This window comes from Ailuropoda melanoleuca, chromosome 13, assembly GCF_002007445.2.
Source record: "Ailuropoda melanoleuca isolate Jingjing chromosome 13, ASM200744v2, whole genome shotgun sequence".
In the NCBI taxonomy this organism is placed as follows: domain Eukaryota; kingdom Metazoa; phylum Chordata; class Mammalia; order Carnivora; family Ursidae; genus Ailuropoda; species Ailuropoda melanoleuca.
In genome coordinates, this window is record NC_048230.1 from 27,397,662 (window position 1) to 27,415,340 (window position 17,679).

The 17,679-nt window shown below is 59.3% G+C and overlaps 1 protein-coding gene across 2 annotated transcripts; it reads right to left on the reverse strand.

Moving 5' to 3' along the window:
• Nucleotides 1-1,420: 1,420 nt before the first annotated feature.
• Nucleotides 1,421-17,463, reverse strand: SLC4A1 (solute carrier family 4 member 1 (Diego blood group)). Of its 2 annotated transcripts, XM_034641050.1 has the most exons (21): nucleotides 17,309-17,456; nucleotides 13,965-14,079; nucleotides 13,687-13,767; nucleotides 13,473-13,563; nucleotides 12,340-12,419; nucleotides 11,295-11,475; nucleotides 11,056-11,191; nucleotides 10,488-10,611; nucleotides 10,265-10,349; nucleotides 9,920-10,101; nucleotides 9,214-9,424; nucleotides 8,775-8,987; nucleotides 8,448-8,596; nucleotides 8,141-8,335; nucleotides 7,019-7,192; nucleotides 6,484-6,573; nucleotides 5,828-5,994; nucleotides 5,061-5,314; nucleotides 3,921-4,090; nucleotides 3,651-3,827; nucleotides 1,421-3,179 (listed from the first exon to the last, which is right to left on the reverse strand). In XM_034641050.1, exons 3-21 carry the CDS (start codon nucleotides 13,747-13,749, stop codon nucleotides 3,099-3,101), a joined length of 2,823 nt encoding a protein of 940 aa, XP_034496941.1. In that variant the 5' UTR covers nucleotides 13,750-13,767; nucleotides 13,965-14,079; nucleotides 17,309-17,456; the 3' UTR covers nucleotides 1,421-3,098. The 2 variants fall into 2 exon arrangements, with proteins under 2 accessions (XP_034496941.1, XP_019655760.2); XM_019800201.2 differs by lacking the exon at nucleotides 13,965-14,079 and having other exon boundaries at nucleotides 17,309-17,463.
• Nucleotides 17,464-17,679: the final 216 nt, after the last annotated feature.

Below are 17,679 nucleotides of genomic sequence, written 5' to 3' on the forward strand. Positions count from 1 at the left end.
AGATCTCAGGGTCTTGGGATCAAGGCCCTTGTCTGCTCCTCCGTGCTCAGTGGGGAATCTGCTTGAGATTCTGTCTCTCCCTCTCCCTCTGACCCTCTCCTGGCAGGTGCATGCTCGCTCTCTCTCCCAAACAAATACATAAATCTTTTAAAAAATGGGGTTAAGGGGCACCTGGGTGGCTCAGTCATTAAGCGTCTGCCTTCGGCTCAGGGCGTGATCCTGGTGTTCTGGGATCAAGCCCCACATCAGGTTCCTCCGCTGGGAGCCTGCTTCTCCCTCTCCCATTCCCCCTGCTTGTGTTCCCTCTCTCGCTGGCTGTCTCACTCCTCTGTCAAATAAATTAATAAAATCTTTAAAAAAATTAAAAAATGGGGTTGAATGGGTGAGCAGGATTTAAAACCGCAGAGATTTTGAGGGAGTGTGTATGTATTGGGGGGTTGGAGTGGAGCAGAAGGACACTCTTAGAGGAAATGCGGGGTGGGGGGTGGAGAGAGTGGGTCAGGGCATCTGTGAGGGGGCCGGAAATGCAAAGGAAGTAAGGCCTCAGGACAGGCAGGAAGTCGATGGGACTGATTTTGCGGGGCCTTCACATTTCCCTTAATGCCTTCCCTGCTCAAGGTGGCGAATGAGGTTCTGGCAAGCCCTGAGGACAGGCCAACTGCCGTGGGGACGTGAGGCTGCTGTGCGTAGGAGTGGACAGCTGGGACTGCTCTCCCCGGGGCCAAGGTAGCTCTCTGGCCCTTGGGCGGCTGCCCTGGGCAGCCCGGGAGGGGTCAGCTGGGGATAGGCAGCAAGTAAATATAGACGCAGGGAAGGGAGCCAGGCAGCCCAGCCCTGCACTGACCTCTTGCTGCAAGGCGGAGAAGGGTGGGGAGGGGTTATGTTCTGCCAGCCTCCTCCTCAGGGGTGAGTGACCCCTGGCTCAGCAGCCCCCTAGAATTGCTGGAAGCAGCTGGTCCTCCATGCGAACCAGAGTGAGGACTAGTGGAAAAGCTGGTTGAGAGACGCTGCTCCTGCATAAGTGAGGACAAACCGCATTCCCTCCCTGGTGGTCCCCCTCAGAGGGGCCGCCCCACGTGACCAGGGCAGGCAAAGGCGTAGACTGGTCCAAAGGGACCTGGGGCCCACAGTAGAGGGGTCTTGCTTATTCTGAAGCAGAAGGATGTCCAGAGTGCAAATGTGTCTTCCCTTGCTCTCCCACCCTCTCCCTGGCGGCTGGCCCTCTCCGCCCTAGGACTCCAGGGCACCAGTTCTGTCCCAGCCCCTGGCTCCACGGCCGCCCCCCACCCCCCAGCCTGGCTCTCTGTGTTGCAACTCTGGCACCAGCCCCCCACCATGCACTCCATGTCCACCTGGTACAACCAAGACAAGACCCCTTGGCCCCCCGACTCTGGGAGGGAAAGGCCAGCAAGGCAATCACTCCACCGCAGACGCATTTATTGGCAAAACCTATAACCAAGCATCAAGGGGAAGGGAGCTAGCAGAGTGGGTGGCTTTCTTTCCACTTTCCTTAGCAGTGTCCAAGGAGCAGGAGGGAGGGGGCAGGGCGACCCCCGCGAGGGTAACCCCACCAACAGCTAACGTTTATTGAGCGCTTCCTCGGAGGCCTGAGGTCAGGCTGAGCTAAGCATGCGCTTTACTGTCTCATTTAATCCTTACAACAATCCTACAAGGTAGGTACCATTATCGTCCCCACCTTCCTGATGAGGAATCTGAGGCACAGGGCGGTGAAGTGGTGAGAGGCGGCTGTCGGCCTTCAGGGCAGCACCCGAGAGCCTCCTGTCAGGTGCCCCGAGCCCCTGGTTCTCCGTTTCAACCATTTCTCACCACTTCCAGCTCTTTCAGCTCTTTTTATATTTTTGTTTTGTAAAAAAATAGATTATGCCCATATTCTGCAGAGCCCGCTGGCCTTTACCCCAGTTGATCAAATCTGGGTTCTCCCCAAGATTCAGCTGCGCTGAGATCGTGGACAGTGGGTCTCAAACTAGAGGACTGCGTGTGTGCGTGTGAAGCCAGAGTACAATGAGAGCTCTTAGAAAATACAATCAATAAATTACAAACCTCCCTCCCTTCCCCCCCCCCGCCATTTCCTCCCACCCTCCTCCATCCAAATCTAGAACAGACTGTGCATTGCCCCCACTCCTGCACCTCACCCCACAGCAGGGTCTCGTCTTAGTTGCTTCTATAGCTGCGGGGTCTGGGGCCCTCCATAAATGTTTGTGGAATGAATGAATGCGTGAATGAGTGCGAGCATGGGAGGAGGGAGTGAGCACTTTGGAGTCCTGAGTCCCAGTGATTGTACCTCACCCGAAACTTGCCCTCACCAGGACTCCTCCCTCTGCCCCTGAGAAGAGGGTCCCCAGGATGGGGGTGGGAGCAGACAGGGGGAGGTGGGGGGGTCAGCAGGGGCATCTCTAAGCATGGGAAGGTAGGTGACTGAGGCAGAGCGTAGGGCTCTGGCCTCAGAGTCAGGAGACCTGGTTCAGATCCCAGCCGTGAGGCTCAGGAGCTGTATGAACTTGGGCAAGAGCTGTGTGACCTTGGGATGGCCTGAAGAAGAATGATGACTACCATATGATAGTCCTTTCAGAGTGGACAAGGCCCCTTTTTCACATTTATCTTTGGTCCCCAGTAACCATCCTATAACGTGGGTATTACTATAAATATACCCATTTTACAGAAGGGGAAGCAGAGGCTGGAGAAGTCAAGGGACTTGCCCAAGGTCACACAGCATGCAGGAACTTGAACCCCACCCCCTCTACCTCCCTTGCTCCTGCCCCTGTCTGTGCTGTGAAGAGGTTGGCTCAGATCTAAGTCCTCCAGCTTGGGAGCCCCACGTGGCAACGTGGTAACATGGCAGCCGGAGAGACTGCAGAGCGAATTCCCCAGTGTGGACCCTACTGACCATAAAAGCTGGTTTAGCCCTTGTGGTAGGGTTTCTAGACACCCCTTCCATTCCCCCACCCACAACTCACAAGGCCCCAGTTGCTACCCCAGGAGGGATGTGAGAGTCCATGAGATGCCCGTGAACTTCTGCTTTTCCTGGGAGAGTGGGGAAGTGGGAGGGTGGAGGGGGCTTGGAGGCCCATGCCTTCCCCTCACACGGGCATGGTCACCTCGTCGTACGCATCCTGACCCTCCTCTTCATCGAAGGTCGGCTTGGCGTCGTCAGCATCCAGCTGGAGGGTAGAGTAGAAAGGAGAGAGGGTGAGCTTCCGGGGAGTCCTGGGGCCGATGCGCCCTCCCCCCAGTGCCCAGAGCGCCTCCGGAGTGAGGAGAGGGCCTGGCTCTCTCTGGGCCTTGGCCAAGTCATGTCCTGCCCTCTCAACCCCTAGGTTTGGTCTGGATGAGTTGTTTCCAAAAGGGTGAGGAGCCCCTGGGGATGTGGCATCCTGGCAGGGGAGGGCCTACCGAGGGCAGGCAGGGCACCCCTTCATCAGGGCAGCCCCGCGGCGACTGTCACGTGGTGGGGGAATTCTATCGGAGGAGCAACTCTGTCCGAACTGACCCGGAAGACCACAGGACGAGCTGCTCTGCGGTCAGGACAGCTCATGGGGAACACATCCTGCCCGCATCTTAACCCTTCCCTGCCCCCCAGCTCTGGGGTCCCGCCCAGGCCCGCAGGGTAGGGGCAGGGAGCGGCCACGCACACACTGGAGCTCCAGCTTCTGGAAGATGAGCGGCAGCAGGAGGCGGCGCAGAGGCACCGTGAGGATGAGGACGAAGGGCAGGGCCAGCGAGGTGGTGGGGAAGGTCTTCACGGCCCACAGCCCTGCCAGGCAGACGATCTGGATGACCGTGAACAAGTGCATCCGCCAGGTCCTCACCTGCAGGTGGAGGCTGGGGTTACCGCCTGCCCTGCCCTGGCACCCCGCAGCCCCCGCCCCACCTGGGGCTGGGCGGCCCGGAGGGCTCTGTACCCGCTTGACGTAGGGCACATCGGGGTGGTACTTGGACGGCTTGAACAGGAGCAAGACGCGGTCAAAGAGCTGGATGCCGCTGAGGGACGTGACCCCCATGTAGAGGAAGATGCCGAACAGCACAGCCAGGGGGATGCGGGACAGGATGGGCCCCATGAGGATGGACACGCCTGCAGGGAGAACCAGGCACTCTTAGCCCCCGGGGGCGGGGGGGCAGAGGGCCGACAGCATCAGGGGCTGGGGAATAAACCACAGGGACCATATGAAGCCCTTTCTGTGGATCCTCTTCATAAGTATTACCCCATCTTACAGATGAGGAAACAGACTCAGAGAGGTGAAGCAACTTGCCTAAGGCCACACAGCTACCAAGTGGCAGATCAGGGAGGGAAACTCCTGCCTGAGGGACATCAAAACCTACTGCTTTAGCCTTGGGGGTTCACAGAGGTCAGAGAAGCCCAACTTTTCCATCACCCCAGCCCAGAATGCCTCTGTCCCCCTCCACCTAGCCAAACCCTAACCTCTTCCAGCTTACACCAACTTTGCTTCCTTTAAGAACCTTCCCTGGCAACTCTATCCGTGACTGTGGCGCTGCCCACACTGAGCCCGGCTGGACTCCCTGCTGCTCCAGAATGTGGGTTGACCCCAGTGACCCCCTGTCTCTGCTCTCCCAGCCCAGATTGTGCTCGGAGCACTGCCCCTTGGCATCAGTCAGAGAGCAGCCAAGTGAGAGAGACCTCAGGGGCATCTAATGAACCCCCTAATGGCACAGACAGAGGAACTGAGGCCCAGGGTGAGGAGGGACTGAGTCCGCAGCAGAGCAGGGTTGGAACCCACCGTTCACTGAGCTTCTGTTGGATAAAGCTCTGACTACCCCGTCCTATCTAGAGAAGGCCTCTGTATGGTGCCCCCCCTTTGCCTGCTTCCTCTCCTGCTCAGATGTCTATCTCCGTGCCTTAGGTCTTGGGCATTTCCTCCAGAATTCCCTCGTGTGAACAAAGGACCCTGGGGAGACAGGGGCAGGGGGTATGTGGGGAGAGCCGGCTACAGGATGGCCAGAAGGCACTGGATCCTAAGAGGCAGAGGCTGGAGGCTGGCAGCAAGGCGAGAGGGTGATGGAGAGTGTAGCCAGCCCTTACTCACCCACGAGCACAGCAACCAGGAGCCCGCTGATCCGCTGCTCCTTGACCTCCTGAATCTGGGCGGAAGCCCCTGGGGCGCTGGCCTTGCCCATGACAGTGAGCGCATTGGCGTGGGTGACAGAACGGACGGTGGTGGCACTGAGCCAGGGCATCCCAAAGAGGGCAGCCACACCGCCCATGCCAATGACCAGCAGCAGGTCCAGGTGGAAGCCAGAGCCCTTGACCAACTTGCGCTCTGGTTTGCTGATAATCAGCCTGGGGGTGCGGGAGGTCAGGGATAAGCAGTGTTCTCCCTCGCCCCCACCCTCTTTGCCCCCTCCCTCCTTCTCCATACTTGGGTCCCTCTGTATCTTAGTTTGTCCTGCTGTGCTCCTGTCCCTTGGAGTTCCTTGCTCCCCTCCCTCCCACTCCCTCTTGAGAATCCAGACTCTAAGAGTAGAAGGATCTCAAGATATCATCTAGGATGTCCACAGGCAGATTGACGCTGAAGCCGATGAAGCTGAGCCGGTAAGGTCCCTTCTGAGGTATGCCACCTCATTTTGTAGTTCTCATTTTGTATTCTTTTTCTTCAAAAGGCCTCCCCAAATTATACCATGTCAGGTTCCACAGCACCTGCCCCTGCCCAAGCCCATCCATCACTCCTGGTCATCAGGAGGGCCCCCAGGCTCCACTAAGACTAGTGCTCAGTCGTTACTGTCACACCTGCTGGAGTCTGACCCTTTCCCTGCCCCAGACCCTCCCAGGCCCAGCTCCGCCCCTGGCTCTTACGTGGTGATCTGAGACTCAAGGAAGATGAGGATGAAGACCAGCAGGGCAGGCAGGGCGGAGGCAAACATCATCCAGATGGGGAAAGGTGAATACAAGCCCAGTGGGTGGATGACCCAGCCCCGGGCTGAGGAGTTGGACACTGAGAGGCCTTTAGGCACGCTGAGTTTCTGTGGGAGGGGAATGCTGGTGAGAACACTGGGGCGGGGGCCTGGGGGAAGGGAGGCAAGGGGACCCAGGGTCCTGGGCACTTGGGACCTTAGTTATATTGAGCACCTACTTTATACCCAGTCACTGCACTAAGCCCTTTATGTACATCTTCTCGTTCCCCACTTTATAGATAAGGAAACAGGATCAGAGAGGTTGTGTAGTTTGCCCGCATCACACAGCTATTTGGTGGCAGACCTGAGATACATACTCAGATCTTCCTGGCTCCAAAGAAGATTCTTTCCTACCGCCCTGGGTTTGAGGAGTAAAAAGGCACTCTGACCCAGGCCCTTGCTTCAGCCAGAGGGGTCCTGTAGGGCTGTGGGAAGAACTTGGGGCTCTCGGGGGAGGCAGGGATGAGTAGGGGGAGTTCTAGTCAGCTTCAGGTTTGGGAAAGCTATTCTTGGGAGGGGGCATACTGGAAGAACAAGCTGACAGGAGAAGAGTGTCACCTGGGTGTAGGTGTCCTCGATGAAGAAATCCACCATGACCATGATCAGAATGGAGATGGGGACCCCGAAGTCCCCAATGATCCGTCGCAGCTGAGGGCAGGTAGAAAAATCTGGTCAGCACCCAATTGTTTTCCCACCTCCCGCCTCCCACTTGCCCCCGCTCCTGCCCCCTCCTCATGCAGGGGGCCTTGCTCTTCCACCAACACCTAACACCCTGTCCTGCACCTCAATATACTTGCTTCCTTTCTTCTTTCCCTGGCCCAGCCCCAGCACTGGCCCCACAGCTTTTCCACCCCTTTCTAAGAACTGTCCCTGGCTTCCCACTAGGTTCTCAGCCTGGGCATGCTGAGAAAGGGAAATAGGCTTGCCTGAAGAGTGAAAGCCTAAATGAGGAGGGGGCCAGGGAGGCTTGGAATGGGGAATGGGAATCTAGGGTAAGAAGGAGAGCTAATGGAGCTGAGGAACCTGGAGGAGTGCTTTGGACTGGGACAGGGCGGTATAGGCGAGGGTGGGGCTGGGGGGAGGATGTGCTGACCACGCCAGGGAAGTAGGAGCTGTTCTTGAACTTTCGCAGCAGCATGGCGAAGAAGAAGGTGCCAGCCATGAGCACAAGGGAGAGGAGGGCTGTGTTGGGCAGGGGAGCCTGAGGTTTGGGCACCAGTGTCACGTTGTGGTCATAATGCTTCTGCAGTGGGTGGTCCTGGAAGATCTGCAGCAGAGAACGAAGGCATCCTATTTTCTCTCATCCATCCGTCATCCATCCACCAATCTGTCCATCATCTATCTATCCATCCATCCATCCGTCAGCCATCCACCAATCTGTCCATCATCTATCTATCCATCCATCCATCCGTCAGCCATCCACCAATCTGTCCGTCATCTATCTATCCATTCATCTGTCATCCATCCATCCACTTATCTTCTTCCTCAGCTGACAGATTAACAGAGGGTCTGTGGGATTCTACAGCTTGGTTTTCAAGAGTGGAGACCAAGCTCAGCTTGGGTGGGGCAGACCATGGCAGCAACGAGCATAGGTGTGCATGTGAGCACGCAGGGCCTCGGAGACGTAAGGCTGGCGGGCAGGAAACAAGGGCCTAGGAGGCTCCTGAAAAGGGCTTCAAAGACTTGGAAACAGAAAGCCCCACCAACCAACAGAATCCGAGGCAGAGAGGCCGCGTCCGCCCTCCCTCCATACACAACGCAGATGTACAGGTAGGCGTAGGTTAAGGTGAGGGAGGCGAGGAGGCAGGGAGCTCCGTCCACAGGCCCTGTGATTCTGGGGGGTGAGTGCCAAAGGGGGCGTGGGGGACAGCAGAGCCTCCGGGACCCCTACGGCCCCTCCACGAACACCGTTCTCGGTGCTCAGTCTCACAGACACGCTCGCCCGTTAGTCACTCTGGGCGTGGTTACAGGCCGCACATGCGCACACAGAGGCGCCCCCTCAGGCGCAGGCGCTCTGCACGATGGTGGCCAGAGAACCGGCCAGAGGCAGCAGGTGTCAACGTAAATGTGGTCATAGCCACGCACGATGAAGACACAGCCACACAAGTGCCCTGAGGACACGTGTGCAAGGACACACACGGCCACATAGTCTGTGCACAGAGTCACACACACACACACACACACACACGTGCATCAACACTGCCACGGCCCCCACCTTGATCAGCTTGACGAAAGTCTCATAGATGAAGATGAGAGAGATGAGGAAGGAGAAGATCTCTTGGGTGTAGCGGGAGATGAAGCGGACCAGGAAACTGCCCTCGAAGGCCACTATGAGCACGACCAACAGGACGAGCCAGAAGCCGATCCACACGCGGCCCACGATGTACTCCAGGTTGTGGCTAGTGCAGAACTGCAAGGGGTCAGAGGGCGCGGGGTCAGGCTGGACCAGGCCCAGGCACCATGCCTCGGGCGGGTGGGGCCAGGGCCGGGCACAGGGGCTGCTGGGGCCCCAACAGAGCTACCGAGAAAAAGGCTTCTTCAAACACGAGCAGGGGTCCTGAGAAGCCAACCACAAGCAGGGGCTGAGCCCCCAACAGGGAGAAGAGAATGCCCTGCGCCGCGGTGGAGATGAGCAGCTCCGACACCCCCATCTGGTTCTGGGTCTTTTCTCCTGCGGGTAGAAGTTACAGGGTGGTCAAGGTCAAGAGGTCGTTCCCAGGGTCCAATAGAGCATTTCAAGGGCAGGCTGTTGTAGGGGTCCAGACCATCCGATTGGGTCAGAAGGTAGGGCCAACACGGAGGCCAAAGTGTCAGAAGTGAGGGTTAGGGGGTCATGCAGAGGCACTGACCCAGGAGGCCGCCGAAGGTGATGGCAGGTGACAAGGCAGCAAAGTAGATGAAGATGACAGCGGCCAGGACCTGGGGGCTGCACGCGTCCGTGATGTCGCTCAAGTAGCGGGGGTAGCGGCGCCGGATGTCACGCACCAGACCCCCAAAGAGCAGGCCTGTCCGCTGCAGAGGGTCGTCTGGCCCATCAGGGGTCCCTGGACCCCCATACAAATCTGTAGTCAAGGACAGGACCATGGTCACAGGGGGTCACGGGAGGAGGCATGGGGAGAGAGGAATCACGGGGAGAATCTTCTGATGGGAGTGGGGTGGCCAAGGAGGTTGGGAGGCATGAGGACAGAGAGAGGGGACACTGGGGTACTGGATGGGAGGAGGGGAGGCAGGGGCTCACAGGGCTGTGCTGGGGTCTCTGAGGGGCCGTGGGGGCTGTGGGGCAGGTACCTAGGCCCTTGTAGAAGAGGGGCTCAGGCTTGGCAGGGCTTCGCAGGTATCGCCTCCGCAGCAGCTCCTTCTGCACGGGCACCAGACTGAGCAGGGCCTGCTCGGAGGGGGCCTCGCAGGGAGGCAGCACCAGGCTGCAGTCCAGGAAGCCCTCCAGGTTGCAGACCAGCTCCGCCTTACTCTGGGCCAGGTAGGCATCCATGCGGAACACCTGGGGGCCAGAGAGAGGGTCAGGGCTGCCAGCACCTGCTGGATGAAAGGACCCAAGAGTCCACATCCACAGCCTCCAAGAACCAGACCCTCCCTCTCAGCAGCTTCTTGCTAGGAACTGCTTGCCCTGCCACCCCCCTCACTTCTGTGCCCACCACAAAAGGGTTTGGGGGAGGCAGACAGGGCCTGGAGTGGAGAAAGCTGAAAGCACTAAAGCAAATGGGGTAACTCAGAGCAGTCCAGCTGGAACTAGAGTAGGCCAGGCCAGACCAGGCCAGACCTAACTGGATGGAACCAGGTCAGAGCGGCCCTAGACCAGGCCGATCAGGCGGGACCAGGCCGGACCACCTGCCCCTGGCCAGACGGGGCAGAAGCAACAGGGTGAGACGGAACGTGCCAGACGAGCAAAACTCAAGTGACCCAGGCCTGTCCAGTGAGTGACCTCAGCTGCCAACCAGCCCTCAGGCTCCTCCAGCCCTTGCCAGCCCCTCCTCACCTTCTCTGACATGAGGGTGGCCGCAGCCCGACCAAGCTGGGTGTAATCGATGTTGGGGGCCTCGGGTCCCAGCAACACAAAGAGGAAGCGCACGGGCACCGGGAGCTGAACGGCCTCCAGCTCCACGGCCTCCTGCAGCCGCACAAAGCCCAGCACCGGGCGCTCGAGGAACTCTGCTCGGCCTGCGAGGGGAAGGGGCATCGGGAAGTTGTCGGGCCAGGCTGCGGGGATGGGGGGTGTAGGGGAGGGCTGCTGCATCCGTGCTTCAGGAGAGGGAGGCTGGGCCTGGACTGGAGGCATAGCGGGGGTGTGGAGGGGCTGGGGGTGGAGGCCCCAGCTGCTTACCCACGAGCACCAGGGAGGCCTCCGAATCTGGGGGAATCTTCTCCAGAATTCCAGATGGTGAATGCCCTTCTGTGCCCTCCTGTCCCTGTTGGAAGGAGGGCGGTGAGGTGAGTCCTCTGGCCAGTCCGAGCATCCAGCCGCTTCCTTCCCTAACCACTCTCATTTCTAACCCAGTTCAGGTGGATCACTTCCTGGCTCCCCCACACCCCTGGTACAGCCTCACCTGTTCACAGAAGATCTGCGTCTCTAATGAGGGGTGCTGGGGGAGCAGAGGCTGTGAGGGGTCCCCAGAACGCGTCAGAACCGTGGGCTTCACACCCCCCAGGGCCTCCAGGTCTTTGGCATGGCTGCAGGACACACAGAGGACATGTAAGTAAGCTGTTTGTGCTGGGCTGTCAGCAATGCCGAGAGGGGAGGTTGGAGGGCTCAAGCAGGGCTTCCCAGTGACCAGACTAGAGGGACCCTGGGGCACAAGGACAGCCAGCCTCCTTTGGAAGGATGCTGTGGATGCAAGCAGGTTGTCCCTGCCTGGAATGACCAGGTGGGGCCAGGATGGATGGAGGGAAGGGACTTGAGAACCTGCCCTCCTGAGGACAGCAGCCCCCACATCTGAACATGGAGACACGGCCGCCCCTCAAGAGGTGTCAGAGGCAGGAGGCACGGTGGAAGAAACGTGGGCCCTCGTCTGGTGGGGGAGGGGCCACCTGGGCCTCCAGGGAGAGCTCGGGGCAGGTGCGCCGGGGAGGTGGGCCCTTTGGCTGGGGAGGCCAGGTGCTGGCAGGCAGGGCCACCTGTGCTGCAGCAGTAGGACCCGGAGCAGCAGGTCCCGGGCCTCAGGCCGGATCTGCTCCTCGTAGATAAACCCATCCAGCAGCTGGTTGGCCACTCCCGCCAGGGAGGTCTCTGGCAGATCCAGGAGGACGGTCCCTGGAAGGGGTGGAGGGTTGAGCTGATGGCTGGACGGTGGCCCTCCTGCCCACCCCCACGCGCCGCACGCACAGGTCTTGGGGAGGGGTCCAGCGGGGCTCACCGTTGGCAAAGGCTTTCTGCAGCTCCAAGAGGCTCCAGAAGGTGAGGTAGGACAGGTGCGGGTGGCTCCAGACCCCATCCTCCCTGAGGTTCTCCTCCATCCGCACCCAGTGTGCTGCCTCCATCCACCGCAGCTCCTGGTTCTTCTCATCCATCACCAGTTCCTGCAGCTCCACGTACACCTGCAGCCCCGCAAGCCTGAATCAGTGTCTCAGGCCCGGGGCCACGCTCTGGGGAGACTGGCAGTCCAGGGCGTGGTGGGCACTCAGCAGGCTCTGAGAGCTGTTTGGAGGAGGCCCGGAGTCCTGGAGCACTCAGGGCAGACCCTGAGCTCAGAGGGGACTGGCGGGAGCTGCAGCCTGGGTGTGTTGAGTGAGGTAGGAAGTGTGGGGGGTGGGGTGCAGCTCACAACTCTGGCTCTATTCCCCAACTCCCTGGCCAGGCCCTTACCCCATTTCAGAGGCATTGGAGAACCTCTGGACCAAAGGAGTGCTAGATTGGACACTTGGGAGGAAATGGTAAAGGAAGCCTTTGGTGTCCTCGGGTGGGTCTCCTGCCTCCAAGACTGTTGGGTAGGCTCAGCATGCCCTTGGGTTTCCTTGGGGCCAGCTGGCCGCTCCCAGGGACCTAGCGGAGGGCAGATCCAATGTCCTAACCGGCTAGACAGTCTGATGCCCAGCAGGGACACATGGGGCCCGGCAGGCTTGGGCAGAGGGGGCACGGATTTAATTCTGTGCTTCCCCAGGGAGCACCTGACAGCCCGGCCAGGGCCAGAGGGCCCGGGAGCGCAGACCTCTGGCAGTCACTTTATCTCTGCCCAGGGAGCTCCCTGCTCAGTGGAAAAGGGACCCAGGTCTCCCCACTCAGCAGGAGTGTCCTCTTCTCTTCTGCCTATTTCCCGGGATCCCCACTCCTTCCCTGCCTGTTTGTGGGGTTCCCCCATGCTGAAGCTGTGCCTATCCCTCTTCACCTCCCTTCTCCTGGTAGAAGGGTCGGTTCCCAGGCAGCACAGAAAAGAGAATCAGGGGGATGCCAGGGGTCCTCACCTCGTGGGTGCCAGCTCGCGATGTGGCTTCTGGGTCTGTGGTCGTGTCTTGGTCTGTGGCTGTCGGCTCAGCGTGGTCAGCTGGAAACCCGGAGGCGGGTTAGTGCTGCCCCCAGATAATCCCCCCTTAGGGCCCTCCAGCAGCACCCACAGTGAGCCTCCAAGAGCAGCGTGAGATGATGCCCCACTCCCTCCCGTTGCCACTGGCTAGGCCCCGAGTGCCTGCACCCCACCCCACCCCATCCCACCCCACCCCTGCTGCTCAAGGGTCTGTGGTTCCCTGTGCCTGTTCTTGGCCCAGCCTGGTTCCTTCACGCCCCATCTGAGCCTTGTGGAAGACCCCTGGGAGTCATCTTCAGTGGTGACAGAGAGGGTCACCTCCAAGGTAGAGCGTCCCAAATGGCAATTCTCAGGATTCTCCTCGGATCTCTTTATTCTCCTTCCACTTTCTGGGACCAGCTTCCCTTCCTTTTTCCCCCCTGCCTCAGCAATCCCACCAGCCCAGTACTTCTCTGTGTCTCCTACTGGAGCTCTGGGAGCCAGGGTGGGGTCTGCCTTATATTGCCCCCCACCCCCCACCCCACTCCCGGCCTTCATTTCCCAGAGGGGCCTCTGGTCTTCAATGCCAATTGCCAGCACTTAACTCCTATTGACAGTAAACAGGTCCCCACCTGGGGCTCCCCACTGAGACCTTGGCAGGCCCAGGAAGGTTTCCTGATACCTCTCTGCCCTGGGGGTCCCCGTGGCCCCTCATTTCTCAGGACCTCTAGACCCCCAAACAGAATGATGTTCCCGGAACAGACCCAGTGCCTGGCCTAGAAGTCAGCATGGGACGGGCACAGATGGCATGGGGGCTCATGCCCTTGTCACAGACGGGCCTGGCTGCCCTGTCCCAAACCGAAGGGCCGGGCCATGGGTGACTAGTCCTGCCCCCCGCCCCCCAGTCACCTCCTGTGATCATTTCAAACAAAACTCTGTTTATCCTTCAATCACCCAGGATTGTGGGAGAACTGGCCCTAAGGCTGGGCGGGTGTGGGGGGGGAGAGGGTGTGGAGAAGGGGAGGACAAGTTCCCTTAGTGTCTCTGTCTGGGGCTCAGCAGCTCATCCCAGCAAGAGAGAGAGATGGGGCTCACCTACTGGCTCTTCCTCCTGAATCACGGGGACATCCAGGTCTTCATATTCCTCCTGTTCTAGAGCGTCCTCCAGCCCCTCTTCGTGATCCTCCTGTCGGAAGTGGCCGTCAGGGTCAGGCTGTGAAGGGCTTCTCGAGCCACCATGAAGGTAGGAGTCCAGGGTTGGGTTCCCAGGGCCCCCAGATGCGAGCCCGGCAGACACTGCGGAACTCACCTGCCGGTCCTCCATGATGCTCCTGATTGTCTGGTTGTCCACGGGGACCCAAGCCCCCAGCATAACCCGCACTGCGGGTCCCTGTGGGGTGGGAGCGCAGGCCGAGTGAAGCCCAGGGCATCCTGGGGTCTCCCGATCCTCCCCCAGAAGAGGCTACATTTGAGTCAAGGGGGATCCCAGGTGTTGGGAGGCAGTGGGGTCAGGGGAAGGAAGTTGGGGGTGGGTGGGAAGGAGCTAGATTTGTAGGTGTGAGGACAGGTGTACAGGGGCTGGGAGACCTGGGGCGGGAAGAGGAAGCTTGGCTGGCATCAATCAAAGGGTGGTTGAGAGGATGCGGTGTCCTTCAAATTCAGCTCCTTCTTCCATCCACCAGTCCTCACCTGGCTTCTTTTCCTGTCCATCCCCAGGGCTTAGCCAACTCCAGGGGCATGACCTGTTCCTTCTTCGAGGAACTTAGTTCCCCTGAGTGTCTTCACAGCATACCCTTTTCTCCCAGAAACAGCTATGTTCTGCTAGGCATGGGGCTGCAGCATCCTTGGGAGTGGCTCACAGGTGTTGAATGAGGTGGCCCTGTTTCTTTCCTCCATCTCTCTTGCTTGCTCCCCACCTATCCCATTGGCCTTGCCAAGCCCTTTCCTGCCCCAGGGCCTTTGCACACGCAGTTGTCAACATCCTTAGTGCCCCTCTGCCCCCCAACCTCATCCCTTCTCACATCTCAGCTCTTCAGATTCCCTTCCCAACCACCCTCACATTCACTAACCCAATCTGTCATTTTCTGATTTCTTGATTCATTTGTCTATATATTGTCTGAGGGGGTCTCTAGAAGGGAAGCCGCTCGAGTGCTAAGATCCATGTCTCAGTCCCCACTGAATCCCTCACTTCTAGCAGAATGGTTGCCACGGAGTAGGTGCTCAGTAAATACGTGGTGGGTGAAGGTAAGTGTGGCTCCCCCCTGGAGGCTTGGGCCTCTGGAACTGGGGAGTCAGGACAACTAGGACCCAGCCAAGAGGAGACCGAGCCCTTTGTCTCAAGGTTTGCTCACTTGCATCTCTGGCAGAGAGGAAGGTATGCTCACCCCAGGAATGTGAAGCCCATCTGGAGGGGAGCACAGAAGTCCCCTAGGGTGGCCCCAGACTGGGTGTGGAGGGGCTCCCTTTCCCCCTCCCCCAGCAATAGGGATTGGGGTCGGGTGACAGACGGGCCCACTCTGTGCCCACATGGTACTGAGCAGTGGGAGCGGAGATGAACAAAACATTGTCCCTCCCCTGGAAAAGCCCCCAGCCCTGACTGGGGAGCAAGCCAGGAACGCGTGACAGGCAAAGTGTTTCAGGAGATGATACGTCCCTCAGACAAATGAGAAATGAGCGGAAGGTGTTGGGTGCCAAGGCTTATATGGCAGGACAATAGGGAGGGCCGACTGGTAGGGTTGGGGGTGGAGTGTCTCTGAGGATGGGACCCTGGGGCTGGGCTGAGAAGCTCTGGTGGGATCGGAAGGGCCGAGATGTGGGCAAGGGTGGCCCAGGTGTGAGCACAAGCGCACAGAGGTGGGGCTGGCTGCTGTGTGAGGGACAGGGCAGGGACAGTGTACAGAAAGAACGGTCCAGAGACATTTCCTTCTGGGGGATGGCTGGCGCTGTAGTCCCAAGAGATAGAGGGAGGGAGGGGGCATGGCAGGGCCTCACCGAACTGAGAAGGGCAGGGGTTCCTGCCTTGTGGTGGTGGCAGGGGAAGTGATGACCGGGGGACAGTCCCAAAGCCCAAGGACAGGGCCATCCCTACTGCACAGGACTTGCCCCTTGAAGACCCTAGTCTTGCACCTTTTTCTCTCCCTCTTTTGTCCCCTGCTTTCCTCTTCTCCTATCTCTATTTTCCTTCTTCTCTGGTCTTGCCCTCTGCCTGGGCCTCAAATCCTGAGAGGTCTCAAGGGTATTAAGCCTTAGGTGCTAAAGGTCCCACCTGTGGGGCTGGGACTCTGCCCTCCATTTCCTATCTGGGAGGTGAATTGGTCAGAGGGGCCCTTCAGAGCCAGAGGAGGCTGCCTGTCTGCCACCGACTGGCCGAATAGCCTTGGGCAGCCCCCAGCCTCTTTCCAGGCCTCAGTCATCATCTGTACAACGGGAGGGCCTTCCCACCAGGGTTCTGAGACCTCAGTGAGAGAGGAGGGGAGAATGGAGGTGCCTTGAGCTCAGCTGGGGCCTTAAAGGGTGCCCCCATGACCCAGATTGCAGCCCCCACTGCAGCCCGGCCCCCTGCCCCCTGGCCCCAGCTGCAGGCCTTGCTCCGGCACTGATAAGAGCTCAGAACCCGATGGAGGCCCTGCGTCTGGAAGCTCGTCAAACACCTGGCCGGCCAGCCAGCCAGGGCAAGGCCAGATAAGGGTGAGAAGGGCATCTGGAGCCCTGGAGGTGGGGCACAGCTGGCAGGGGGTGGGGGGGGAGACCAGATGATGGGGAGGGCTCCCTGGGGGCATAGCGCTGCCTTGTGTAATCGCCCCCACACCGCACAAAGCCATACTGCTTTATTTCTTAGAATCCTTAAAGCGTTCTGCGAAGTGGGTAATGTCACTAACGCCGTTTTACAGATGAGAAAGCTGAGGTTCAGAAAGGTTAACTGGTCTTGGTCCTCTGGCCGGTAGGTATCAGAGGCAGGACGAAACCCTGGCCTACCTGATGCCAGCTACATGTCTAGCCATCAGCTGAGCTGCCTCCCAGAAGAGAAAACAGCTCTAAGCTGGTTGAGTGCTCATGGGTCAAATGCATGGACTCCCCAATCGGACTGCCTGGGTTCGGATCCCAGCCCTGCCACTTACTGTGTGACCATGGACAAGTGACTCAACCTCTCTGTGTCTTGGTTTTCTCATCTGCAAAGTGGGGTAATAGTTATGATACCCACCTTATAGGCCTGTGGTAGCACTAAGCTGGTCTACATAAAGCCCCCAGAACACGCCTGACCCAGAAAGAGCTCCGTGTGAATGCTGGCCGTCATTACCACCGTGGCTGGGGGTCAAGGTCAGACTTGCTATCTTCATCTGTTTCTGATCTTCCTTCAGTTCCCATGGAATTAGCCTAAGGACTCTGAGATCCTCGGGCGATGGGGGACGCCTCCTTTCCCTCCAAACACTCCCTAGTCTGGGGACAGGGCCAGGTCTGCCTGGTCGACTCCCTGGAAGTGTCCCAAATGGGAAGCAGTGTCTGTGAACAACAGTCCTCACCGGAGGGAGATAGGATGGCCTGTGGGTCCCCATGCGTGGAAGACAGAGGGGGCTGGGGGGTAAGACCTGAGTCTATGGGATCCAAGGGGCTGGTAAATAGGAGCCTGACAAGGACCCACACCTGGAGGAGGATCCGATCCCCCACCACCACCACCAGCCACACATACCTCTGGCACCACGTGCCTGCCTCTTTTTCCTGACACCTGCAGCCCCGCTCCCCGGCTGTAGGTGCCAATGGGCCTGTGCCCTTAGGGGTAACAACACATCCTACCCTTCTCATCCCACCCAGCTGCACCCCCTTGGAGGTCGGGCGCCTGTGTCCACCTGGGCACAGATTCAGGCTGGGCACCTGCAGAAACCCTCAGAACAGGTGCCGCAGGACCACCCCCAGCCCTTTCCAGCCCTGCTCACCTGCTCACGAGCCTCGGGGTCCCTCCGCGAACTCCCGCAGCCACGGGTATCCTCTGCCACCAGCCGAGCTCACGCCTGCTCTAACAGCACCGAGTCCTGGCTCCCAAAGCCCGGGGGCAGCTCCCAAACCCCTGACTCATGCCCCCGCCTCCTAATCTGCCCGCCTCACCATCCCGGGGAGCCCCTTCCCACCCCCCGCCCTGCTCCTTCTGGGTGCCCAGTAAACACAGTTATCTCTCACACACATCTGGACAGCTGTGAGTCTGGCCCACCCCACCCCAGCTGGCCAGCCCCCAAGGCCTCCTGCTGCCTTCCTGGCTCTCAAGGACTCTCCTGGGTCTTCCTTCGTGGACTAAGGTTCGACGGCTGGT

Excerpts from the sequence above, each read along its gene's own strand:
- SLC4A1 (XM_019800201.2), bottom strand. The coding sequence starts at position 13,749 with ATGCTGGGGGCTTGGGTCCCCGTGGACAACCAGACAATCAGGAGCATC. Across the intron at positions 12,420-13,472 it reads TCAGGAGGAAGAGCCAGTAG|CTGACCACGCTGAGCCGACA; the intron begins GTGAGCCCCATC and ends CCGGGTTTCCAG. Across the intron at positions 5,315-5,827 it reads CTTGAGTCTCAGATCACCAC|GCTGATTATCAGCAAACCAG; the intron begins GTAAGAGCCAGG and ends CCGCACCCCCAG.